The 27,902-nt window shown below is 43.7% G+C and overlaps 1 protein-coding gene across 1 annotated transcript in view; it reads left to right on the top strand.

The window, feature by feature from the left end:
* LOC138292158 (E3 ubiquitin-protein ligase DTX3L-like) overlaps positions 1-23,884 on the top strand; it is a 129,012-nt gene extending 105,128 nt beyond the window's left edge. Inside the window, exons 7-8 of the mRNA XM_069230577.1 lie at positions 10,269-10,486; positions 22,120-23,884. Coding sequence (XP_069086678.1) covers positions 10,269-10,486; positions 22,120-22,189 — 288 coding nt within the window. The 3' untranslated portion in view covers positions 22,190-23,884. The remainder of the gene's footprint in view (positions 1-10,268; positions 10,487-22,119) is intronic.
* Positions 23,885-27,902: the final 4,018 nt, after the last annotated feature.

Below are 27,902 nucleotides of genomic sequence, written 5' to 3'. Positions count from 1 at the left end.
TAAAAAAACTTAGAAATTTACTAAAAAAAAACAGCAGTTATAGTTATCTCAAGAAAATATAACTCATGCCCTAAGGTAACTATAACTCGCACCCTCGCCATGCACTGCTAATTACCCCACATATTACATCACTCATATCTTCTCAGAAATAATTAATATCACTGGAACATTTGCAGTAAAATTATTGATGATAAAACTGTGCATGGCAGGGGGTGCAAGTTATAGTTACCTCAATGCACGGGTTATAGTGTCTTGAGATAACTCAAACTATACCTGCTGAATTTCTATAGTTTTCTATGGTTTTGTGTGTGGGGAAATTCTGAACCTAACTATAACTTCTCTCTAACCTTTGTTTTTTTAAGTGAATTTCCAAAGGTGTTTTTTCAGTTCTATGAATTATCTCTCTTTCTCTCTCTCTTTCTCTCTCTTTCTCTCTCTCTCTCTCTCTCTATATATATATATATATACACATGCTGTGCACATCCCGCCATCTAGTGTTGGGCTCGGAGTGTTACAAGTTGTTTTTCTTCGAAGAAGTCTTTTTCGAGTCACGAGATCGAGGGACTCCTCCCCTTTCGGCTCCATTGAGCATGGGCGTCGACTCCATCTTAGATTGTTTTCTTTCCACCATCTGGTTCGGACGTGCTCCTTTTCGCTCCGCGTTTCGGTTCGGAAAGTTAGTTAAAATCTCGGAAAATTCGACGGTATTGTTTGCGTTCGGTATCGGGTTAGTTACAACAGATCGACACCGAATTTTGAAGAGTTCCGGTGGCCCTTCGGGGTTTTCGATTCCCCGGCGGGGCCTGGTCAGCCCGACCACGGGCGTCTTCAAGGCTAATGGAACGGACCCCATTCCGCTTCTGCCCCGAATGTCACAACAAGTATCCTTATACAGATCAGCATCTGGTCTGTAATTTGTGTTTGTCTCCAGAACACAAAGAGGATACCTGTGAGGCCTGTCGAGCTCTTCGGTTGAGGAAGAGGTTAAGAGACCGAAGAGCAAGAAGACTACAAATGGCGTTGGCGCCGACAGGACAACGACACTTGGAGGAAGAGGAAGAAACATTCTCCATCGCAGATTCGGACTCGGACGAGGTTGATCCCGAACAGACGCTGAAAACCGTGAGTAAGATGTCACAACACAAAACTCACAGAAAAACCACTAAAGCCCAGGGGACGCCACCGCCAGCAGGCCATGGCTTAACCCGAAAAATAGGTGACCGACCATCGGCACCGAAAAAGGGCATGCATGTGTCGAAGTCATCCGACTCCGGTCGAGATACCGGCACAGAGCAGAATCGACCCTGAGACACCGGGTCAGAGCAATCTCGACACCGAGAGGGCGGCACCAAAATGAGTCAGCATCAAGAGATCAGTATGCCGAAAATTTTAAAAGTGTCTTCGGAGCCGAAAAAGACTGCCGAAAAAGTTTCCATTCCGAAACATCCGGCCTCGGAACCGAAATCGAGTTCCTACACCGAGGAACAGGGCCTGTCCTCACAGATGCAAGGACACAGATTCGGACAGGAACTAGAGGCAGGGGAGCCAGATTACACTCAAAGAAGGCTCCACATTCAAAAGGACACAGGGAAGATCAGTACTCTCCCTCCAATACGAATGAAAAGAAAACTTGCCTTCCAAGAGAAAGACAAGCAGCCACAGGCAAAGGTGGCAAGACAAGTGACTCCGCCACCATCTCCACAACGCTCACCACAACCATCACCAGTAGCCACTCCACCAATGATGCAGTCCTCAACTCATACAGGGATGAGTCAGGATGATCCCGACGCATGGGATCTTTATGATGCGCCTGTATCAGATAACAGTCCCGACGGTTATCCAGCGAGACCGTCACCACCTGAGGACAGCACTGCCTACACACAGGTGGTGTCAAGAGCAGCTGTGTTTCATAATTTCACCCTGCACGCAGAACCTATAGAGGATGACTTTCTCTTTAATACACTGTCGTCCACACATAGCCAGTACCAGAGTCTCCCTATGTTACCAGGAATGCTCAAACACTCCAAACAAGTGTTTCAGGAGCCTGTGAAGGGCAGGGCCATAACTCCAAGGGTGGAGAAAAAGTACAAAGCGCCACCAACAGACCCTGTGTACATCACGCAGCAATTAACACCAGACTCAGTGGTAGTAGGGGCAGCTCGTAAAAGGGCGAACTCACACACCTCAGGAGATGCCCCACCTCCAGACAAAGAAAGTCGCAAGTTTGACGCAGCAGGGAAAAGGGTTGCGGCACAGGCAGCCAACCAATGGCGCATTGCCAACTCACAGGCATTGCTGGCGAGATATGATAGGGCTCATTGGGACGAAATGCAACATTTCATAGAACACCTGCCCAAAGAGTTCCAAAAAAGAGCACAACAAGTGGTGGAGGAAGGCCAGAGTATCTCGAACAATCAGATACGTTCAACAATGGATGCAGCCGACACAGCTGCTAGGACTGTAAATACAGCAGTGACCACATGGAGGCACGCATGGCTAAGAACCCCCGGATTCAAGCCGGAAATACAACAAGCGGTCCTGAACATGCTCTTTAACGGACAGCAGTTGTTTGGGCCGGAGGTGGACACTGCTATCAAAAAACTTAAAAAGGACACAGATACGGCCAAAGCCATGGGCGCACTCTACTCCCCACAGAGCAGAGGCACATTTGGGAAATCACATTTTCGAGGAGGGTTTCAGGGAGAGAGCACAGAACCCTCACCCTCACAAACAAGACCCATTTATCAAAGTCCATATCAGCGGGGAAGTTTTTGGGGACAATACAGAGGAGGACACTTCCCAAAGAGTAGAGGGAAGTTCCAGAGTCCCAAAACTCCACAAAATAAACAGTGACTTCTACGTCACAAATCCCCAACACATGACACCAGTGGGGGGGAGACTAACCAATTTCTACAACAACTGGGAAGAAATAACAACAGACACGTGGGTCCTAGCCATTATCCAGCATGGTTATTGCATAGAATTTCTACAAATCCCTCCAAATGTCCCACCGAAAACACACAACATGTCCAAACAACACATGGATCTCTTACAACTGGAGGTCCAAGCGTTGTTGCAAAAAGATGCAATAGAGTTAGTACCAATTCATCAAAAAGGAACAGGAGTTTACTCCCTGTACTTTCTCATACCCAAAAAAGACAAAACTCTAAGACCTATACTAGATCTCAGAACATTAAACATATACATCAAATCAGATCACTTTCACATGGTGACACTGCAAGACGTGATCCCATTGCTCAAACAACAAGACTACATGACAACACTAGACCTCAAGGATGCGTATTTCCATATACCTATACATCCTTCCCACAGAAAGTACTTAAGGTTTGTAATCCAAGGGGTACATTACCAGTTCAAAGTGTTGCCATTCTGGATAACAACAGCGCCAAGAGTTTTTACAAAATGCCTGGCAGTAGTGGCAGCTCATATCAGAAGGCAGCAAATACATGTGTTCCCGTACCTATACGATTGGTTAATCAAAACCAATACGCAAGAACGGTGTTCACAACACACAAAGTATGTCATAGAAACCCTTCACAAGCTAGGTTTCTCACTCACCTACAACAAATCACACCTACAGCCTTGTCAAATAAAACAATACTTAGGAGCAACAATCAACACAACAAAAGGGATTGCCACTCCAAGTCCACAAAGGGTACAGACATTTCAAAACGTAATACAAGCCATGCACCCAAAACAAAATTTACAGGTAAAATTAGTGATGAAACTACTAGGCATGATGTCCTCATGCATAGCCATTGTCCCAAACGCAAGATTGCACATGCGGCCCCTACAACAGTGCCTAGCATCACAATGGTCACAAGCACAGGGTCAACTTCAAGATCTAGTATTGATAGACCGCCAAACATACACCTCGCTACAATGGTGGAACACTATAAATTTAAACAGAGGACGGCCTTTTCAAGACCCAGTGCCTCAATACGTAATCACAACGGATGCCTCCGTGATAGGGTGGGGAGCACACCTCAACCAACACAGCATCCAAGGACAATGGGACACTCAGCAGAGACAGCTTCACATAAATCACTCCGAACTACTAGCAGTATTTCTAGCACTGAAAGCATTTCAACCTATAATAACCCACAAACACATTTTTGTCAAAACAGACAACATGGCAATGATGTATTATCTGAACAAACAGGGAGGAACACACTCAACACAGTTGTGTCTCTTGGCACAGAAAATATGGCATTGGGCGATTCACAACCACATTCGTCTAATAGCGCATTTCATACCTGGAATTCAAAACCAGTTAGCAGACAATCTCTCTCGGGATCACCAACCGATGCACGAATGGGAAATTCATCCCCAAATACTAAAGACTTACTTCCAAAGGTGGGGAACACCGCAAATAGACCTATTTGCAACAAAAGAAAACGCAAAATGCCAAAACTTCGCATCCAGGTACCCACAGGCTCACTCTCAGGGAAATGCGTTATGGATGAGTTGGTCAGGTATATGTGCATACACTTTTCCCCCTCTCCCACTCCTTCCATATCTAGTAAACAAATTGAGTCAAAACAAACTCAAACTCATACTAATAGCACCAACTTGGGCACGACAACCTTGGTACACAACACTACTAGACCTCTCAGTAGTGCCCCATATCAAACTACCAAACAGACCAGATCTGTTAACTCAACACAAACAACAGATCAGACACCCAAATCCAGCATCGCTGAATCTAGCAATTTGGCTCCTGAAGTCTTAGAATTCGGGCATTTAGACCTTACACAGGAATGTATGGAGGTCACAAAACAAGCTAGAAAACCAACCACAAGACATTGCTATGCAAATAAGTGGAAAAGATTTGTTTATTACTGCCATAATAATCAAATTCAACCATTACACGCATCTGCTAAAGACATCGTAAGCTACCTACTACACTTACAAAAGTCAAAGTTAGCTTTTTCATCCATTAAAATACATCTCACCGCAATTTCAGCTTATGTGCAAATTACGCACTCAACTTCATTATTCAGGATCCCAGTCATAAAAGCATTTATGGAGGGTCTGAAAATAATTATCCCACCGAGAACACCACCAGTTCCTTCGTGGAACCTCAACATTGTCTTAACATGACTTATGGGTCTACCTTTTGAACCCATGCACTCATGTGAGATACAGTACTTAACATGGAAAGTAGCATTTCTGATAGCTATCACGTCTCTCAGAAGAGTAAGTGAAATACAAGCATTTACTATACAAGAACCCTTTATTCAGATACATAAACATAAAGTAGTTCTACAAACAAATCCTAAATTCTTACCTAAGGTCATAACACGGTTCCACTTAAATCAAACAGTGGAACTCCCAGTATTCTTTCCAGAACCAGATTCTGTAGCTGAGAGAGCATTACATACATTAGACATTAAAAGGGCACTAATGTACTACATACCGTAGATAAAACAAAACAAATTTGCAAAACAAAACAATTGTTTGTTGCATTCCAAAAAACCTCATACAGGGAATCCAATATCCAAACAAGGCATTTCCAGATGGATAGTTAAATGTATTCAAACCTGTTATATAAAAGCAAAAACAGAACTGCCTATTACACCAAAGGCACACTCAACTAGAAAGAAAGGTGCTACCATGGCCTTTCTAGGAAACATACCAATAACTGAAATCTGTAAGGCAGCCACATGGTCTACGCCTCATACATTTACCAAGCATTACTGCGTGGATGTGTTAACAACACAGCAAGCCACAGTAGGACAAGCAGTATTACGGACTTTATTTGAAACAACTTCAACTCCTACAGACTGAACCACCGCTTTTGGGGAGATAACTGCTTACTAGTCTATGCACAGCATGTGTATCTGCAGCTACACATGCCATTGAACGGAAAATGTCACTTACCCAGTGTACATCTGTTCGTGGCATGAGACGCTGCAGATTCACATGCGCCCTCCCACCTCCCCTGGAGCCTGTAGCCGTTTTAAGTTGAGAAAAAATTAGACTTGTACATTTGTAAATTTGTAAATATATCACTTTTAAACACAATGGGGGTGATTCTAACTCTGATGGGCGGCGGAGGCCGCCCGCCAGAGTTCCCCCCTCCAGAACACCGCTCCGCGGTCATAAGACCGCTGCGGTGATTCTGGGTTTCCCACTGGGCTGGCGGGCGACCGCCAAAAGGCCGCCCGCCAGCCCAGTGGGAAACACCCTTCCCACGAGGAAGCCGGCTCAGAATGGAGCCGGCGGAGTGGGAAGGTGCGACGGGTGCAGTTGCACCCGTCGCGAATTTCACTGTCTGCAATGCAGACAGTGAAATTCAAAGTTGGGCCCGCTTACGGGGGCCCCTGCAGTGCCCATGCCATTGGCATGGGCACTGCAGGGGCCCCCAGGGGCCCCACGACACCCCATACCGCCATCCTGTTCCTGGCGGGCGAACCGCCAGGAACAGGATGGCGGTATGGGGTGTCTGAATCCCCATGGCGGCGCATGGAGGATTCAGAAGGGCAGCGGAAAACCGGCGGGAGACCGCCGGTTTTCCTCTTCTGACCGCGGCCAAACCGCCGCGGTCAGAATGCCCTGCGGGGCACCGCCAGCCTGTTGGCGGTGCTCCCGCCGACCCTGGCCCCGGCGGTCTAGTACCGCCGGGGTCAGAATCACCCCCATAATGTACATACATATTTACTCCATTGCATGGGCACTATTACTATAAACACAACTCCTACCTCACCCTCTGCGGGGAAAACAATCTAAGATGGAGTCGACGCCCATGCGCAATGGAGCCGAAAGGGGAGGAGTCCCTCGATCTCGTGACTCGAAAAAGACTTCTTCGAAGAAAAACAACTTGTAACACTCCGAGCCCAACACTAGATGGCGGGATGTGCACAGCATGTGAATCTGCAGCGTCTCATGCCACGAACAGATGTACACTGGGTAAGTGACATTTTCCATATATATATAATGTTTTTTTCCTAAAAGGAAAACATGGGACTACTACCTAATCTTACATTTTTTTTCACTGTTCACAAATGGGATGCATTAAAAAAGTCAAATAAAAATGTTTACACACTTTTTAAAGATTAGGCAGTGGTCCATCTGACCACTGCATATTCTTTAAAAAAAAAAAAATCACCATTCCCAAAGGTGAATCGGCCCCTTGAGGACAATTTCCGGCTTGCAAATGGGTTACCATTTCCTTTGGTGGTAACATATTAATTTTTTGTGACCAGATTTAGCTTGAAAAATATTAATACATACCTTAAGGAGTCAGTATTTGGAATGGACGCCTTGAAAACACCCCTTCTAAATAGCGTTTCCCTATCCCATTGAATGACTTGGAAAATATTTTCTGCATGGTTAAATGGATGTAGTACATTTAAAATGGTGTTAACATTTGCAGAACCTCTCACTTACTAAATTAGAGAGTTTGCAAATGCATATCCACTTTGTTCATGAGGGTCTTAGTAGCTGATGATGCACTCATTAGTTGCAGAGTTTATTCTTCTGAGTACATCTACGTACATATTTTTATAGAGAGATCACTGACCGTGAGATAGTATGAGATGACATGACAGTCTTTGCAGAGGGTTTTCAATATCTTTCTTTTGTTCTTGTTCAGATACTACATTGTTGGTCTGCTGTGTATAAATTAGTATATTATTTATTTTCCATGCTTCTCCACAGAGGTGGTATACCACCTTGAGCGGCAGTATTCTGATGTGTATGAAGCCTTGGCCAGGGATAGTAATCTCTAAATCTGAAGGGTGCCAATGTGCACCTCCCATGTCCAGATGTTCGCTTCTATAATGATGCAAGGTTCTTTTTGAAAGGCACTCTATTCTAAATCCACATCTCACTGCACTGGCTCCCCATTCACAAAGGTAGAGAATTCAAACTCCTTAGGCTCTCATACAAATCCTTACACAACACTGGTCCACCATATGTCAACAACTGCATACAATTTTACCAGCCTGGCAGACACCTAAGCTCAGCCTCATTCTCACTTGCACATATTCCCCGCATTCACAGGAGCAAAACAGGAGGTTGTTAGTTCTCATGCATCGCACCAAAAACATGGCCTCCTACACAGTGGTGGCCGGCATCTTTAGGAGGGAGGGTTGCGGGCGGGAAGCACACACACACACACACACACACACACACACACTCTCATTCTTTCACACACACACACACACACGCACGTGCGCACATCCATTAACAACACTCATAATATTCAAATATGCACGCATGCACCAAACATTCATTTTAAAAGATCACACACACACTCATTCTTTCACACTCACACGCACATCCATTAACAACACTCATAACATTTAAACATGCACACATGCACCAAAAATTCATTTTAAAAGATCGCACACACACACACTTGCCTTCAGCCTCGGAGGTCCCAGGAGGGTTGGGACTGCTGCCTTCCCTCATTGCCTGACTTTAGGTCAGCCAGTGAGGGAAGGCAGCAGTCCCAGCCTCGTCACAAGTGAGATGGGGGTCAGTGAGACTGCTGACCCCACCCCACTCTGTGACGAAGTGTCACTGATTGACACGCGCCCTGGGCGCTTCAGGGCTAAAACCTGAAGCGCCCAGGTTAAAGTCAATGGGTGACGCTTTCCTCGTCACCCAGGGGAGGGCGTCGAGGCACCTTTGCAAAGCCGAGGAGGTCCTGCCCATAGGAGCTGTGACCTCCTCAGCCCAGCAAAGTTCAGCTCAGGCAGCCAGGAGTCTGCGCAAATGGCGCATGTCTGCCAGACCTGAACATGAAGAGTGTCTGTCAGTCTGACCTTTGTTCAGCCTGACAGACACTCTTCATGAGGGGTAAAAGGTGGGGGGGTGTAGCCCCTCCGCCCTAAAGGATGAGCCGCGCCTGCTCCTACAACACATCAGACTCCTCCTCAATTTTTGACTTCTACAAGAAGCTGAAGACCTTGCTTTTTGAATTACTCTGAGAAGACGCTCACCTGTGCACCTGTTCAAGTTCCTGGATACCCTCACGGGTGATTAGTGTGCTATACAAATAAACATAAAAGAACATTCATCAATGTTTCGTCCTTTGCCTGCTACAATAATCCTACAGTTGTTATGGAATCATTAAGAGTGCGCTCGTAGGATTGCTGCACATTGCCACAGTAGTTGCAAATTCCGAGTGATGTAGTAACGCCATGTCAGTTCTGACATATTAAGTCAGTTGTTACTACCAGCGAACGTCCAGCCCTGCCAAGTACCATGCATCAGGCATTAGTTTAACGCATTTCAGTGTGACGGTCTGCAGCACCCCACTGAAAAGCATAATCACGCATTAAAGCGCATCTCAGCTGTCAAGCCAGAGCGCTGCTATAATGCTCCAAAAGCTGTAGTGCCAGTGTGTGCTGTGCACTGCTCCCGGCAGGCTTGGGTGCTACTGGCTCCTCTGCTCGCTAGCTACTAGTGTGCTACAGTGTAACACACGCGGCACACCACGCAGCTTAGAATGTCAGGAGGAGTCGCTGCCACTGCCCAGCAGCTGGCTACTGTGGAGACAATGTGAGTTTGTCAGACTCACATCAGTAGACTGTTGTTGGTCTGTCTTAAAGCCCGCGGCGCGAGCGGACGGCATTTCAAGTTAATTGCACGCTGCTGCCTCACCAGTGAGTCCACAGTGAGGCAGTTGTCATGTGCTACCAGAATGTGCGGAGGTGGTCTTGCTGTGCCGCAGGCCTCAGTCTCCTCCAGTTGTAGCAGTCCTGCCACAGGAGGCCCACCTGAGTCTTGCCGCAAGCAGAGCAAGCTCTCAGAGAAGTATGTGCCTGAAGTCAGTATAATCATCTGTTGCACTTTATAATGCTGTGAAATTTGCTTTTTTGCAGGTGCACAGTCATGCTCAGTCATGAACTTCTGAGCTGATCCTGCCTGTCTGACTCTCATGACCGCGCCCCAGCATACTGAGAACTGCAGTCACGGAGTCTATGTCTCCTCACAGCTGAGCTCACTAGTGTGTTAGGCTATTTATATGTTTCCCGCATCTTAATTTCTTGATTTTGCTTGCAAGAAAGTGTCACTTATACTTGTTGAAATGCCACTCATAATTATACTGAAATTATGAAAATGTCACACATAGCAATCTGAAACCTTGGCAGCTACGAACGTCTAGTGATGATGTGCGTATGAATGACATTGTTACCACAAGTTCAGAGAGACCCCCGCCCTGTCCCCACTGTGGGACCTCCAAACATTAATGTTTGAGCACTGACACTTGTCCACCTTTTTATTTCTCCTAGCATATGCATCCATACCCTGGCCAACCATATGCTGGGACAACCAGACGGGCCTACCTCCCAGATAATGTTGAGGGCCGAGAAATTCTGAGAATGCTGTGCCAAGCTTTCAAGCAGAAGTTAATTTTCACAATAGGAGAGTCACGGACGACGGGGTTAAAAAACATGGTGACCTGGAACGACATCCACCATAAGACTAACACGACTGGGGGACCCACTGCGTGAGTATTGTAAAATTCCCTTTGATACTGGTTATGTTTTTGGTGGGTTTTGGGAGAAGAAAGGGATGTATTTACATGGTTTAGTTTTCTCACAAGGCGTAAGCATACCTTTACAAAAGTGGATCCAGCGTTTATATATTCAGGCTCTTTATAAAGTGTTGATTGTCGTCTTACAATATCTTCAGAGGAGTGAATGTACTGCAATATAGGAACGAATATGAAGCACAGCAAAGCTGTTAAGCACCCTATAATTTTTCATTGGAGACCTCCAATAAGCAGGCTTCCGTCACATTATTTCCTAAATAATTCAGTAAAATAGTGTCATGCCTTTTAACATCACAAGAGTTTGTTCTGTACTCTTGCACAATATGGAATAGCCATTGCTTTAATTTTATCTCTGCTTCTGAAACTTTTCTGCCATAGTACCTGTGTCTGCCAGTGCACGGAGAGAACTGTTTCATGTACCACTGATTATGGTCTTATTGTAGTATCTCTCGATCTCAGAAGATGTTGCTCACGAAGCACAAACTGCAGATTTCTTCTCAGACTAAAACACAGAAATATCTGTGAGACTGAATCCTTGCTGCTTCTGAAAGAATTTGCAGGAGTGTGTGCAGTGACACTAGGGGAGGGGAAGCAGAGAGCATAGATTAATTCCCACATATTTCAAAAGTTATGAAATTTGAGTGAAAGGACCTAGCAAATTTCTGAACTGCGTAGAAGTGAAAGAGTGCTGCAGTGGTTTCTTGTTATGCTTGCCTCCATCAGCCAGTATGATTTGTTTTTGTTTTTTAGCCAAAAAGCAACTTGGGCTGAAGTTAGAGTGGGCCATTAACAGGATTTCAATCCAACAAATGTCAGAATTCCTACCCACCCACCTCTACGTTTTTTTGCTCCATTTTGAATGTGGCTGCTCTGCTAGGATGAACAACATCAGGCAGTCACCATACTCAGAAACAGTGTTGGGATTGCCATCCAATGTAAGCACCTACTCCACCGTCACTGTCAGCAGCACTCCTTCTATGCAAGACCAATATGTAAACCATGATGTTGTTGCACAGAAAGCCCTTCAAATGTCGCAGACATGCTAGGAGAAAACCCACAACACCTATGTAACATTGGTGACAGATGGATACACAAGAGTGGCTGGTTATGTTGTCCAGAGTAGGGTCACCAACATTTTACTCCCCATCTGTATCCCAAAATAAAAGTCTGAAATAGTAAGGAACGGAAAGCGTAGCGGGAGCTGCTACCTCATTTCCTTACATCCAGAGCTAGGCATGTCCTGGACACATAGGTGGTCATAACGAAGTGACCGCCAGACTTGCTGTGGCGGTCGGACAGCCACTATAGTAGCCGTCAGAGCACCACATTACGACCACAGTTGTCGTGCCGAGGTCAGACCTCCAGCACCACCAGGATCAGAGATCCCAGCAGTCTGGTGGTTGCGGCGGCCCTAATCCGCAAGGGTAGCGCTGCAAGCAGCACTGCCCTGGGGATTATAACCCTGTTCTCCGCCAGCCATTTAAAGTCTGGCAGAGAACGGATGCAGGGAGCCCCTGCACTGTCCATGCACTTGGCATGGGCAGTGCATGGGTCCCCCTGGCCAGCACCCTCGCAATGTTCACTGTCTGCTTTGCTGGTGCTGGTGCACCCTGCATCCTACAGCATTGCCGCCGGCTCGATTACGAGCAAAAGACAATGCTGTAGGGTGTTTCCCACTAGACTAGCGGGCTCAGGTTTCCGCCCACCAACCTAGTGGGAAACTCTTAACAGGCCTGGCGGGGAGATAGCCACTATCACAGTCCTGCTCCAGTGAGCATACAGTATTAATGCCACATGAGCTATATAACAAATGTTAACTTGTGGGGATCCTAAGAATCAGTTTTGTCCCTTGTTTATGAATCAAAATGGGAGTCTAATTTAGACTTGTATCTGCATTGTTGTGCAATACATAAGATGACACTGCTCATTTTGAGAGTTAGGTCACGAAGGACCATTAGCAATAATTTTGCGAAGCCCATGCAGACGTCATAGCTGTCTGGAAGTAGACATATCTTGGCAGTGACCTGCACACTGTTTATCAGCCAGACAATAAAGACCCACAAATAATGTATGAAGAGATTGCTTTAAGAAGGTAGGCACAGAAATAAAGCAATTATGAATAGAAAGGGAAGGAAGGAGAGGAAGAAAGGAAAAGGAAGGAGATTCAAAAAATAAAAGGAATTAGAGGGACAAAATAATAAGGGAATGTGAAAAAGGAGGAAAGGAAGGAAGCAAGAGACAATGAGAGAAAGAATGTAAGGAGAGGAAGAAAGAAATGCGAGGAGGAAGGAAAGAAAGGAAGCATCAGGGAGTCAGTGAAAATGAGAGAGAAATAGAAAAGGATACAAAAAGAGAATAGTATTGCGAAAGGGAGGGAATGTGAAAAGTGGTGTAAGAGATAGCATGAGAGAGAGAAAGAGAAAGAAGAGAGCATGAGAAAACAGGAGCGGAAGAAAGAAGAAAAGAGAAACAGACAAAAAGGTGGGAATGAGAGAAGAAAAGGCAGAATAGCAAAGAGAAAAAAGAAAAGGGAAAAAGACAGCAAGAAAAATGTGAACAAAGAATACTAAGAACAAGCAATAAAGGTGAAAAGGAAAACGAGTAAAAGGAAGAAGTGGAAGAAGAAGTGAAAGGAGAAGAAAAAAGGAATAAAAGAGGTAGACATAGATAAGACAAACGGAAAGAAGAAGTCATAAACAATGAGTGAAGGAAAGAAGAGGAGAGCTAGTTGAGAAGCAAAGGTAGATGAAAGTGGAACAAGAAAGAAAAAACGGAGCAAAATATAGTTAAAACAAGAAAAGAAGGTAATGAAAAAACGGAGTATAAACCAAAGTATCAAAGAAAGAGAAAGGAGAGAAGTAGAAGAAAGGATAAAAGGAAAGACAAAAGTGAAAGAGAACAAGAAATTCAAAAAGAGACTGAGAAAAAGAAAGGCGACAAAGAAAAAAAGAACAATTGAGAAAGAAGCGCAGCATGATAGAAGGGAGAAAAGAGAAAAAGTGGGGAGGAACCGGAGCAGAAAATGGGAAAAGGGGAGAGAAAGGAAGTAGAAGAAAAAAGAAATAACTAACGAAACAGATGAAGAAAAGGAAAAAAAGAAAGTAGCAAACAATGGAAAAAAGTAGTAAAAGAAACCAGAAAAAAGAAAAAACAAGATTTGTTCAGAAGAGCAAGGGCTTCATGCTTCTGTAATTTCAGCTTCCCAAACCCCAGAGAAAGTTGTGCACCCGGTGTTACAGTGCTGCCTTTGCCTTTGGGCAGCTGCATATTGTTAACTCAGTTGACAGGTAACTATCACGTGTGAGATACTCAAAAGTAGCCTGAGAGCTACTGGTAGCTCGCTATCGATCTGTTGGAGACTCCTGCTGTAAACAATTGAATCTTGGTAATTCGAGGATACCTCTAATACCTCAGGTGGCTTCCCCTCTAATCACTTCCCAGACCACTTACTTTGATGCAGAATCCATCCCTGTTTACTGATTCTATCAATTATCTATTTTAAAAAGACGCACTCTGTTTTATAGTGACTATGAGTGATCGTTTAAAAAAACTTGACGCTGTTTTATAGTGCTGTGTCTTTAGACTTCCTCATAGTACTCTGATGTGGCTGTTTGGTAGAATGCGGCCTATAAACATTGTATACAATACCAAAAAAAGCAAGGTTTGCCTAGTGGTAACTTGCGTTTTTGCAGTTCGATTTTTTTAATAGATTCAGGTATGGTAACAAAGTCCCCAACTGAAAGGTAAGAAAATGGTAAGAATGGACTGCTGTCACACAATGGCTCCCACAAGTCCGTCTGACGAGGTTTGTGCGTTATAGCTCATTCCGGGGTTCTGGCTGATGTCCACTGACATTCCTCAAGTTGAGAAACCAATGGGTTGTTTTTTCGAACATTTGGAAATATTCAGTTTCCAATCACACAGTAATAGCATTGGGCAAAGCACATGAATCCAAAAAAGTTCTGAAGCATGAATCTTGTAAATATTTACATGCACGAAGATCCTGTCATCTTGGGAGGACTTCAGAAATGTCATCCATACTCAATGCCGCACAAAGCGGTGCCATTTCCTGAGTGCTTTTCACACCATAGGGTTGGGGAAAAAATTAAAAAGAATGGGAAAATAAGAAGACTGTTCATCACTAAGGATCTCAAGAGATCAGTGTTCTTCATTTGAAAAGAACATGTTACATAAATGGCTCTATGAAATATATATATTTTGTAAATTGTGTTGCATTTTCGGCTCTGAAAGGCATAAATTGTGTCCTTTCCGAGTTGTGCTCCAAATGTAAAAGGAACTCTCTGTGGACTAATAACTACACTTCACACTACACAACCTTTGTCAAAGCTCCTTGATCGCCAAAGGTGTTGGGCATAGGTCCATTACCAATCAATGAGCTTAAGCATTTCAGAGCGAATACATTGAGCAGCCCATTGAACTGTGTCAAATTGAGGCCACTAAGTGATATTTTCCCCAAAAACCCTCGCAAGGTATTTAGGTTGAAACACTGTTAGCTGAAACTGAAAGGAAGAATTTGTAGAGATTTCGAACCACGGTGGAAATGTCATGCTATATCACAAACGTTTTTGTGATGTTTCTTCAGAATCACACTGGTCCATTCCCTCAGTCCGTTCAGTCAAAAATATTATAAATCCTAACAAAGAGCAAGATCCAACTGCAGTGGAAACACTTAGTACCTTGAAAAGCACTAGAAAACAAAGGACCTTTTATGCATAATGCTTTATCTGGGCCTTTGGCCTTGAGACCCGTTGAAAAGTTGGTCACAGGCACACTAGTATCAGTGCAATTCCGGCTGAAAATAAAACTAGCCTGATACAAAAACAATCACAGGAAAGGGGCATGGGATCTACGAAACCTGAAATGTTGAAGCAGAAACCTAACACCTCAAAGCAGACACCATAGTTGACTTTCAAGTAAGCGTGAGCTTCACACTCATTGGCTTAAATCCGCCCCAAAAATACAGAATACAACATATGCCGGAGGAAGAGTGTTCCAGATGAACAAAGACAAAACAGACTGAATATTGTCACTTGAGAACCACACTTATTTGTGGATGGTGTTACTGTTACTAATTCTTTAGAGGCATCTACAACTATTAAAGGAAAGTATAAAAAGTAGAAGTTCTAGTTCCAGAGGGCCAAGTCTTCTCAAATGAAATGTGTTAAGGCTTCATCCAGTGCAGAGGACACGGCTAGTTTACAGATGTCCACGGGGCTCGTGCTGTGAAGGCATGCCTGGTTAAGAGTCTTTAGGCCTGATTCGGAGTTAGGTGCTCTGATTTCTGGCAGAAGTCCTAAATCCGGAGGAGAGTCCACTCATACAGTTAACTTCTCTATTTTATCTCTACGGTGGATGAACACCTTCTAATGGATTCTTCTCTGTTTGAACATTTCCTGCAGACGCTGGAGGAGTTCCCATCAATGCCAAACTCAATATCATGCACTAGGCCTTTAGCCTGAAGAAGGGGCCCGGATCTTGAGTATGCAATTTCATGTCAACAGCTTATCCGGCAAGAAATGTTATATTCCTTTCGAAACAAATTGAGACAGAAACAGCAAAAAAGTGGTGTCCCTCTCCCAGAGATACATGATAATACAAACAGATTGCCACAATGGTACTTTCTGGGTCGTGGCTAACAGTGGTGCACTTTCAGTAATGCCTTTTATAGTGTCCACCTGGTACTGCTGGGGAAGAGCTTCGCCGGCCATTTGATGCTTTTTTTTGTGACTCATGGCTCACTGACTTCATTACTTATGAAAGTAAAAACAGTAGGAACCACTAGGCCCCTTAGAAACCAGAAATAAAACAAGCATTTGCAATGCAAGAGGTCTTGCGTTTGCTTGAGTTAGAGCTATTGCCATTGTAAATGCATAATTTGACTTTTCTTGCACATAAATTGGTCAGCCCTGCCGCATAATTTAGTCTTCTGTGCCACATAATTCCAGTGGATCTGCATATAACTAGAGCACTTCCATTGACGTTCTTCAACTATCTTCAGCAAAAAATTTAAATATTGCTATTATTTGTTATATTTTTTATATTATTATTTGTCCCCCCTCACCCCCCCAATCTAGTGTAGGGGCCCAGAGATGATCTAGACCGAAAGAGCTTGCAGTGCTGACCGTTTTGATGGCGGTCCTATTGTCCTAAGCATTCTGGGGTGAGTTTCCCAGTGCAGCAAATATTGTAGTCTATTGACGGTAATGCTCAAAACAGCCCCTAAAGGGCACCACAATAAAAATAACATTTGTAAGAAGCATGGTTATGTAACCATTTAGTCAGCTCCGAAAGAGCATAACCACCTGAATCGAGACTGGCAGAAAGTAATGCAATGTAACCATATATTTAGCCCCTAGAAGGTGTTTCGCATTACACATTTTGAGGCCTATTAGAATATTATTACAAACAGGGCCCTTAAAACACAAGCTAGTCTAAGCTGTAAAACAAAAGTTCCAGCTTAAAAAGACACTGAATGGTGGAAGGTGTTATTTTTTGGGGTCCCCCCCAACCTAGTGTGGCGACCCAGAGATGACCTAGACAGAAAGAGCACGTCATGCTGAACGCTTTGATGGTGGTCCCATTGTTGGCTGTTTGGGGGTGCTTTTGCATGCTATCCTAGGATTTCCATTGGAGTGCTCCTGTGATGATATCTTGTGGGTATTCTGTCCAGGTTCATCTCTAGCTGAGAAGCAGTGTCACCGTCAACAAGCATTAGCAAATCCAATGGTTCTTGCCTTTTGGGCCTATTGGCCTTGCCAATGCAGTTTGCTGTTGCTGTGATGTATCAGCAAAAAGATGATGACATAACCACTATTGCCAATTGTGTCATTCTGTAGGTGGGTCATGTGTTACTAAATAGACAGCATTTTGCCTTTATTATTTTATCAATCCAAGCTGCTAGACACCACATGGATCTGCATTTTTTTTCCTTTTAGCACAAAAGCGCTAAATAAAAATAAAAGAGGGTTGTGAGACAGGAGGGCAATGGAGGAGTGAGCAGGTGGGCGGAGGAGGGGAAAAACGGCACACAAGGGAGACAGCAACACAGGGTAGACATTTTGATACACAATGAAGAAAATGTAGTGCTTAAGGAGTAGATGGGGATAAGTTTGACAGGAGAAGGACATGAAAGAGAGCTAGAAGAACACAAGGTAGAGAGCAACATGGGGAGTGGTGGGGAGAATCATATGAGGAAGCGATCAACACAGCGCAGGGATGGGGCAGGTTTTTGGTGGGAGGTAGAAGCACACAAGGAATAGAGCGGGAAAGCACATAGACTCTCATGAAGTGCTTTACCAAAAAGAATGAAGTAGTTCCCTGAAAGTCAGGAAGTGGAAGGATAAAAGTCAGCCAATCAAAACAAAATATGCTTCAGGAGAGGGACAAACACAACAACAGGAAGGCAAGTCATCGAATAAGAAATACGTAAACGACAATGACAATAAAGCCAACCAATGGAAAGAAATGAGCTGTCTGTAAGCCTATTTTAATTTCACAATAGGTCTGTCAGAACTAGACAGTCTGTGCAGTCGGGTAGGCGAGACCTAAGGAGTTGTGCATTAACTTGTTTTTAGTGTCCAGAAGGTCTGTCTGAGGGCATCTGCTGATGGTTATCATATCTCTTTGCATATAAAATGGTCTTTGCCCGGCAATTAGACAGGCGTAGTATTGTACACTGGTGCCTCAGAAAGGAAGCCCAACATACAAATGACTTTGAAAGTATGCTCCAGACATCAGTTGGACTACTGTGTACCTATTATGGTGAATAAAAAGATATGCAAATTGCTGCTCCACAAACAAGTTTACAATAAATAAGACTCAAAGGAAAAGCCTGGGGAAACGCACAACAGAGTGGGCTTTTCAAGCACACAAAGCAGGATTTGTAAAGCGTTCTCAAGCAGTGTCAACAGTGCCCTACAGTACAAAGCAAAACTGCAAGCAGGAGAAAATTACACCAGCTTTCCCGTCTGACTAGTCACAGGTACACCATCAGAGATCAAATACTATTTAATGAGTCCTGCCACCGATTACAAGAACCAGAGAAGCATAATATAGACAGCGCACATCAAGTTAAAATTACAATTAACATTTTAGTGACAAGTCGCTTTAACATCCACGTTGCCCCAGATCTGCTATGTACAACTTGAAAAATACACAGGTGCCCTGTGGACAACTAACCAGAAAGCTTTGTTCCGGAATAGCTTAAGTTTTACTGGGTGCTTTCAGTCTGTCGACCTTAACAATGAAAATGAACGATGATGTCATCACCTGTATGACCATGGGTTTCAGGCAAAGCTCTGTACATGAGGTACAGTAGAAATGTGATTAAGTGCGAAGTGCAATTGGGTGAGGCATTCCTCTAGCCACAGCTCAAAAGCTCATGCACAGCACACCTCTTACCATAAACAAACTAGAAGAAAGGAGCAGGCACATGCATGACGCAAAGGAGAACCAGCCGCGTGGAGAAAGGATCGCAACTGTGATTAAAGGCAAAACTGAAATCAGACGGGAGGAGGGGCCATCACACGCTGTAACAGGAGGAAATGTGAATGCAGTGTGATGGCCAACAAAAATGTACTCTTAGGGAAATAACCTGGGATGGAACTAAGCACACAAACATTTAGGAAAATGCACCAATTAAAATAAGCATTTAAGACAAGCACAACAAAGAACGAATGGCAATAGTCGGCGAGGTTAAAAGGCCATAGACTGAATACAACAGGTCTTGCAGACATCGCATGTGCGCTGCCTAGGCTCGACCTAAAAATGGAATGGATGTGGGAGGTGGGGCAGGCCTCCCTGAGATCAGACTGACCCCTGCACTCAAGACAATTTTTATGCCACCCTGGGGGCAGATTTGAGTGGTTTACCCCAGTCTGCTGCCCCCGGGGACAGAAAACCTAGATGAGAAGAGTAAACCTTCCTTATTGCCTCCCCAATGGGGGTAGTGGGGCAGAAAGACTAGATTGTACCAGACGGTAGTGCCCTCTGCTGCAGCCCCACACTATTCCTTTTTTGGACACCAATGCTTGGTGTCTAGTGGGTTTTCTGACCACTAGGGCCCTAAGAGTGGAGGTGAACCTTCCAATCTGCCTCTCTACGCAGGCTAAAAAGACGGTCTTGTGCTTGGGGTGGGTGCATGCAGTTTTGTGATATCATAAAACAAGCTCTGCGCTGCATTCTGTTTCTCACTTTTTTCCTAGTGGTCTGGTAGATTTCCTACCTACCTGGAGTGGACATAAGAGGGTAAAGACTCCAGTCTGCCCACCTAGGTGGGGGGCAGAAAGCTCACCAGACCACCAGAAATAGTTTTGTTTTAAAGGTATGGATGGAGGGCAATCGTTAATCTGCCCTCCATAGGGAGGCAGAAAACCCGCCAAATACAAAAGTGACAAAATGAATTGGGTAGGTCACCGACTGTCTTGGCATAGGTCCCCATCTCAGGACACAAGGCAGTATTGCTGCACTCAAGGGGAGACAGAATGGTGGCAGTTATACCAGGAGGTGACGCAAGGTCTCTTCTGCATATAGGGAGAACCTTGGCTCAATCTGTTTGCCACTGCTGAAAAAGTACCATGTCAGCAGTTCTGCGCATTTGAGTTCCCAAGGCATCTCTCTTTTTTTCTTTGTCTTTTTATCCCTTTAATGGCTGTGGCCTCTCTTGTTGCTTTCTTCTGCTTTGAACTTAACTTTGGTACCCCCTGACATCAACAAGAGGGCCCTCAACTTCAATGTGGGATGAGCCAATGACTTGGATTCAGAGTCCAATGATGCTCTCTTTGTTAAAAGTGAATCCAGTGATGATTTTTAAAGCATTATTATTTAGTCAACCTTTAGTAATTAGTTATCCAAAATACTGAAAATAGAGCATCTCCGCTTAAGATAGGTAAAGTGGAATGTGGGGCATTCTGATGGCACGTGGATGTCAGAAGGACATGGAAAGTCACAGGGGATTCACATTGGCCTTAGATATACCAATGCAGAATCCCTTAATAATTTTGGATTAGGATCTCTTAATTCATAGATTTCGATCAGAACCTTTGTTCCAACCACCTGTTGTAAAAGGAATAATTTTAGTGGTTACCAAACCTTGGGGCAAGCTCCTTATCTACCGGGGTTCTGTTTCTCATGTTGGGATTACTGTCATTGAACTCAAAGTAAAGGACTCACTTGGCTTTCTCTATTCTTGTTCATCGTGTAAAACTCTGAAAACATTGAAGACATCCACAATGTTACGGTCAAGAAATAGTTAATATACACGACTCTGGATATCTCACAAGGCCACATTTCAGATTCAGCATTGAAAATATTGCCTGAAGAGAGCCATCTTGGGTAACTCTTGCTGCTCTTGCATTGATACAAGCTACACAAAGCACAGTGTATATTGCTGATTGAATACAAGAAGCAGAGTATGAAACTAAGGTGTTCATTCTGAGTTTGGTGGCAATTCTGATTCTGGTACAAACTCCAGTTTGCTACAGAATCAGGACTGATATTCCAATACTACTTGCTCAAGAAATGTTGCTGATGATTTTCCTGTCAAATCTTTTGGGGGAAAGAGTGCACATTTCTGGTCTGCACACCCTGGAGCAGGGAAAGCACAGAAACACAATTAGCGCATTATCCCCATTTCCAAGCTGCTAACCTTGGACGGTGCACAAATTGCACACCCCATAATTACCATAGCCCCCCGATAGGTGATTAGCGAGTGCAAAGTTCACACCTAAGATTGTGCAAAAGTCAGAGTGAGTACTTAAGACTATTGAAGAGAGCTTTTTTGACCAAACATTCGATAGAGACAGGACTCCCTTGAGGATACACTCTGAAGTCACAAAAAGTGAATGGAGTGGAATTACGATTACTGAAGAGGCGGAGATTAAAGCTGAATTTATGAAATGCTGCAGTTAGTCCTAATTTGGGGATTCAAAAACAAATGGGGTCATATAGAATTTTGAAGAACAGTGCATACGCCATAAAACATCAAATGCACCGCTCTGGCAAAAACGGTTCTCCTGATCCATTGTCCGCCAAAAATCTCCACCTCCCTGCAGAAAGTTATAACTGTGGCCACCGATCCTCCACGGGTGGAGAAGAGCCCAAGGCTTCTACTGGGTCTAAATGACCTTGAAAGTGTCAGTTTCATGTTATGCGCTGTGTTTTATGTACAGAGGATTCCCACTCTAACCCTGAGGGTCAGTCAAACAAGAGTACAATAGCACAAAACATCAAATGCTGAAGGACTATATTTACAAAGCTGCACTGCTTCATACATGTGATAAGAGTAGTCTCATTTTAACTTTTTTACAAAAAAATGCAGTCCGTGATTAATATGCTGTGTACATGATGAATATGTGTATTAATAATTTCTACGAGTAATTCTCTTTGCAGTCATCAGTGGCAGAGTGGGGAAAGAAGTAGTGTGGAGAGATGCACAAATGTTAAATCTGATCGTTTTTGCGGGACTAAAATATAATCTTCAATGCCCCAAAACAGACAAAGGTACACCACTGTTATATGTGCATTGTACAAATGACAAGTAAAAAAAACAATTATTTATTTCCTTGCAGGTATGGCTACCCTGATCCAGATTACCTGAAGAGGGTCAAGGAGGAGCTTCGAGCAAAGGGGATTGAATAAGGCAATGATCCATCCTGTTGTTCCATCCACTCCAGTTTCTGGAAACCCTGTCTTCCCGCCCCTTCCAGGCCCAGTTATAATCTTATGATTGTCATTACCTTCCGTAACACGTGCTGTTATTGGTGGCACAAAAAAATCAACTTGGGATGATTTCTGAAGTTTGGTGCTCTTTGTAGAGCTGGTCTACTACCTTGCACAAACGTTGAAAAATGTAATGATGGGTTGAAACATCTCTGGAAAAAATATGTCTACATAGGGGCATTGGACTAACCAAGCTGATTTTACAAACCATGATGAGCCTCCAGCTGTGTTGCACATTTGAACTGGGACGTGCGCAAATGTATCTTCTTCCAGTACCCAGGTTTGTAGGATCGTTCGCCTGTTTCCGGAGTTGTGACCATCTGTTGGAGATGAGCAGCAGACAAGGCCTCAAAGTGACATTCCGGACAAGAAATATGATAGTTTAAGTGTGAAAAGGTGGAGGTTTTATTGGGAGAAACTCAGGGTATCTTCCTTCCAATATTCACAGTGTGAATGGAAGGACTTTGGGGATAGTAATGTGTAACAGTGGAGGAAAAAATGGTCTTTTTATTTGGGAGCAATGTGTTATAACAAGAAGACCCCTACTCCACAGCTATATTGAAAGTATTGAAGGTGGCGGTCTCTTTGGTGAAAGGCATCCATATTGGGCAGAGATCAGGAATGAATTTTAGCTTGCTACTACCTCCCCAATTCCTTAGATGTAATCAACATTTCTTAAACTGTTGTTGTAAAGTAAAAGGCTGAATGGTTGTGTCCCCCATATCAATGAACTGTGGTGTAGAGGTCTGGTAGTGTAACTCCCAGCTTCTGAAACTTGTGCAGGGCTCATGGAAATGCTGGCAGAGGAGGGAACCCCCGGCATTCAAAAATCCAAACAGCATCCACTCTGACCTCAGGTGCTCCAGTAAAATATATTTTGCGAAAGTTTAAATGGAGTCCGAGGGTGCAAGTAAATTTCCCCCCAAAAAAGTAAGGGTATAAAAGATGGGGTATTTCAGTCTGTGTGGCCGGTGGGTGGCGCCCTTCGAATTAGTGAAAACATTTCATCGTTATTTTGCAGCAGGGATGGTTTGCACTTGTTCCGGTGCATGCTTGGGCCCGAAATAGTCAAATGAAAAAGGGTTAATCAGCCGTTGGACTTCAGCCTGGAAGGGTCTTTCTAGTCAGACCTCAATGATATCACAGGGCACCGACTTATCAAGGACACAGCAGTTTAGTAGAGGCCCAAAATAGTGAAGATAAGAATGGGTAGTTTAGAACTTGTGTTTGGGGAGGGGTTTGGTCTTCTTGTCACAAATTGCAACCAGAACAGGTTGCTTCTGGAAGATCCTCAAAGTAATTGTGTTCCGTGATTTTGTACTGCGAATAAACTGATTGTTCAAATGTTCTAGAAAGGAGTTAAGAGCCTATAAACATCAGTAAAACAATTATATTTATGTTTTTTCTGGCCAGAACAAACATTATTTTCAAAATCGATGCTCCAAAACCTCACTATTCTGCAGAAGTGAAGGAAAAAAAACACAAATAACTGGATCAAGACTTGAAATATTATTCCGAAAATATACATAATTTGTGATTGTATTACCTTTTATTGCCTTCTGTTGGTGCTGGACTACTGCCTGAATAAAACAATAAAATAAATATGCAGCAAAAGGACAACGAGAGGTCATGTTTCACACAGGCTCCATCCACCCTTAGTCCATAGTATCAGACACTTCTCAAAGTGTTGATTTTGTGATGTCACCAGCAGGCTGATGCTTTCCGATGAGGGTGTGGTAGTCCTTGATGTGCTTTCACTAGTCTATCTTTCAGAATCCAATCTCTGAAGGTCATGTATTTCTTGATGAGCTCTTGAGGGTCTTGGTGTTACGTCTAGAACGTGTAGAAATTGCATCAAGTTGGTTGAAAGCCTCGTGCATGAACTAATCTGGCAGAGTAAGATACCCTTTCACATAATGGTTAAAGACGGACACAGTTTCACTGGTGAGAGAAATCAAAACATGATTTGTATATTTAGCTTGATACCCTTAAAACATTTACAAACCAAAGACTAGCCAATGAGAATACCTACGAAGGTGGGTTAATTATGTCCTATAGGTTACCTGGTCTGCACCCAGACGGTTGACCACAAATGGGAATCGTTTGTCTTTAAACTTGATATCAATCTGATCATGGCACTGTGGGTGATGAGGTTTGCTTTCTGTTGTTCACCACTATTTCACGTGAAAGCCATTAAGGGCTATAGGAGAAGACCAGGAGGCGCAGGCGAATGGTGGAAGTGGTAACGCTAGTAAATACATTAAAATGTTCTGTAAGTGCAGTGATATTCCCAATAAGTAGTTCTGTTTCTTGATCTGTGCCACTGGCACATTTTTGTTGTTAATATATACAATTATCTCCCAAAAAGAAGCTTTTATTTGAGGTTACCATGTGTGTGGCAGAAGAGTACTCCTCGAGCTCAACTTTGCACACCTACTGGAGTTCTCTCAGCCTTTTCTTTCAACCTACAAATTCTCAGTCTGATATTCATCATTTTCTTCTGCCGTGTGTGAGGAGGTCAGGTAATAGGTTTTTTTTTCAGGCTTTTATTGAACCACAAGTACCTTGGCCCTGCCATCAGGCAGATATTCATTTCTAAGGCCCATTTACACCAATTCTTGGTCAACCGTCTTCTGTTACATTATCTCAAGTTAATATGCACAAGAGACCTCTATAGAGCAAAGTAGTTGACAAAAGACTATAAAGCTTGCAACTCACAGAAAATGGCCTTCCATCTGTAGATTTCATGAAAATTGCCGAATGCTTTTGAATGTAAGAATGTTAAGGCCTTCTGAAAACTTGTTGCACAAGGCCACAAGATGACTTGGTTTACCCCCATTATAATATTCCCACTAGCGCATGGTTTTCCAGATTTTCCTACACTTCACAGCAGCCACACAGAGAATTGCGAAGCTGAGATTCTATCTGAAGATCTGCATGTGTGGCGGCTCTCTGTGACTTTCTCTGTAGGGGATTAATACAGTATTATGCTCCAGGAGGCCAGTAGGAGCAGGGACCCTAATTGTGTAGTGCTAGTTCTCTTCAGGACAGACCTCCTTGTATAGACGTCCTTACCATTTGCCAATTCTACAACCACCTACAGAGTCGGGTGCTCACTCCTTGTGGAAGTTAGGGCAGTACTGGTGGTCTATGACCTCTACTTCCTGCCTAATTCTGCCTCCAAACTTCATGGTGTAAGTGCTTGATGACAAGGTTAGAGTTGTGTCTCTCTAAGTATTTCCTCCAAATAGGGCTTTCACCTATGCCCTGAGTATAGAGACATGCATTCCGGTAGATTAATCCATGTTTGGGCCACTGTGAAGCAATACCTTACAGCACGACACTGCTAAGCTGCCTGTTTTCCGATATAATACAAACATTTTTGATGGATGGAAAATCGGCGATCCAATGAGGATGACTTGGTTGTACATGCTCATACTGTGGAGAGGGATCAGCGCCTAATGGTAAATAATTTATGCACTTCTTGGCTCCTACACCCTCCACCTGGTGTCGCAGGTAGCCGCTCAGCCTCTCCATGCCTAGGGCCAGTCCTGGGGCTCATGTTCTCAAATCACTTGTCCAACAAGTTCTTCGAGTAGTGTTGGCACACTACATCAGCCACAATTAGTCTCCTCTAACCAGAATATTGCACTCTGTTTGATTACTTCCGGTCTCCATGTGCTCTGGAGTCTTCCCCCAAACACTCTGTGTTGCATTTTATCTTCAGTTCCTCCTCTCCGAGATAGGATCTTAAAATCCACTTGCATTACAGACTTCATACAGTTCTCCTTAAATCACCACTGGCTCCTTTAAACTTTTACTGCTTCCACACCCTTCTTTCAATATAAGATTTGGTCCTGGATCTCATTTATACCTAGGGTTTTGGTCCTCTCATGCACACCACACGGACACCTGTTCAAACCAGCCCCACACTTCAGAAGGCCAAAACCAGAAGTGAGCAGGGGAAGCTTTCATGGCCTATATACCACTCAAAGCAGCTTCTAGCCTGTAGCCCACTGGTAAGATACCAGGGCAAAAAAATGTCCAGTCCAGTCTTGGTGCTGTTCCTCAGCTGCCCTCATAATTGCACGTATTTTCATATCTGGATCTTTTTCTGAATTCTCCAGTATTTCTCTCTTCCATTATTTGAGGTTGTCTTCCGTTTATTGATTTTTTTAATCTTTCAAATCCTGCCACCTCAGTTTATAAATTCTAGTTTTCCATTGAAATCATTTTGACAACTGACTAACCCAATGAAGCTGTGGTTACTCCTGAGATCAGTCAGCATCACTCTTTACCTCGCCATGGCTCGTGTTGCTGGTGTAAGCACAAAAAACAATCCACCTCTAATTGTTAGAAATCCAGCGTATTCGATGGTGGGCTCTGGCTAATCAGGCTAGCTCATATTACTACGCTCACCAGAATGTCGTTAGTGACTAGCATTATTTATTGATATAATGGAACTATATTCCCTGAACATATGCATTCCGTGCTTTGCATCCAGTACAGAAAGGTTAGCACTACTTTAAAGAATTTCACGCAACAAAACACTTCACTTTCTCATTATTCCAAATATCACCAGGTTATTGAGAGATGAGACAACACTGACAAGGCTCTTCCCATGTCGAGACTGAGTTATAGGCATAAAAGGAATTTCCCTAAAGTGGTTAACTTCATTCCTAGCAGACTGCCAACATTCAGTGACTGACATTTTCAAGCTGTAAATCCAAATCTTTCAAATCTGTCCCATGGGAATTAATTCTTATTAAAGCTATATATGTGACCTTCTAGCCCATCTCCTCCACCATGTTGAAACTATATGCTATATGTAAGACCACATCACCGGTTTGAATTGTGGAGTAGCCCTCTCATTTAAACAGTCTACCCAATTTACATAATCCTTGGCAGGTTGTATATCACTGGCTCGATGATGGTTGTCTGCCAATTGCATGAAGTTCAGTCCATCTAGCATGAGTTTTCCACTGGATTTCAATAACTGGCTCTCCTGATGCCCTAGCAACCCAGTTTTAATTGGTGCAAGGGCTTGGACTCAAGCTTGGGTCTAAAAACCCAGGTTGTTAAGGTTTGGTCTTCATGGTTTATTCAACCCAAGTCCACAAAGATCATCCTACTATTCATTAATATACATCTACATATCCCACTGTCAATTTCTTAATGTAGTTGAGATTAGAGTATGGAAACGCTATCTGTTTTTCAGCTCCGGAAAATCTCCTTAATTGTCTGCAGCTCCTTCATAATGCTTTGGCTCGTTTCATCAATAGGCTCATGGAATCAGACTATTGCACCCATATAAGACAGCTTAACTGGCTTCAAATCTATAGCAGAGTGACCTTTAAAGCCTTGGTCCTCATTTATAGGGTGGTTTATCAGGATACCTTTTCTATTCATGACCTCTAAATTTGCCTGGGGGAGGAGAAAAAATGGAAACCCAAGCAGATGTTTTTCTCCCCACTCTGCCCATGTGCTCTGACGAGAGCAGCCCAGAGGGATGGTGCGGGTGCAGTGTGGAGGGGAGTGAAGTGGCATGGCGTAGTGTGCAGTGGTGCAGAGTAGAGTGGAATATGCATGGTATGGTAACGCACCGCTATTATATATTACACATCTTCAATTG

The sequence above is a fragment of the Pleurodeles waltl genome, chromosome 4_2 (assembly GCF_031143425.1).
Source record: "Pleurodeles waltl isolate 20211129_DDA chromosome 4_2, aPleWal1.hap1.20221129, whole genome shotgun sequence".
In the NCBI taxonomy this organism is placed as follows: Eukaryota; Metazoa; Chordata; class Amphibia; order Caudata; family Salamandridae; genus Pleurodeles; species Pleurodeles waltl.
This window is presented reverse-complemented; position numbering and strand designations above follow the sequence as displayed.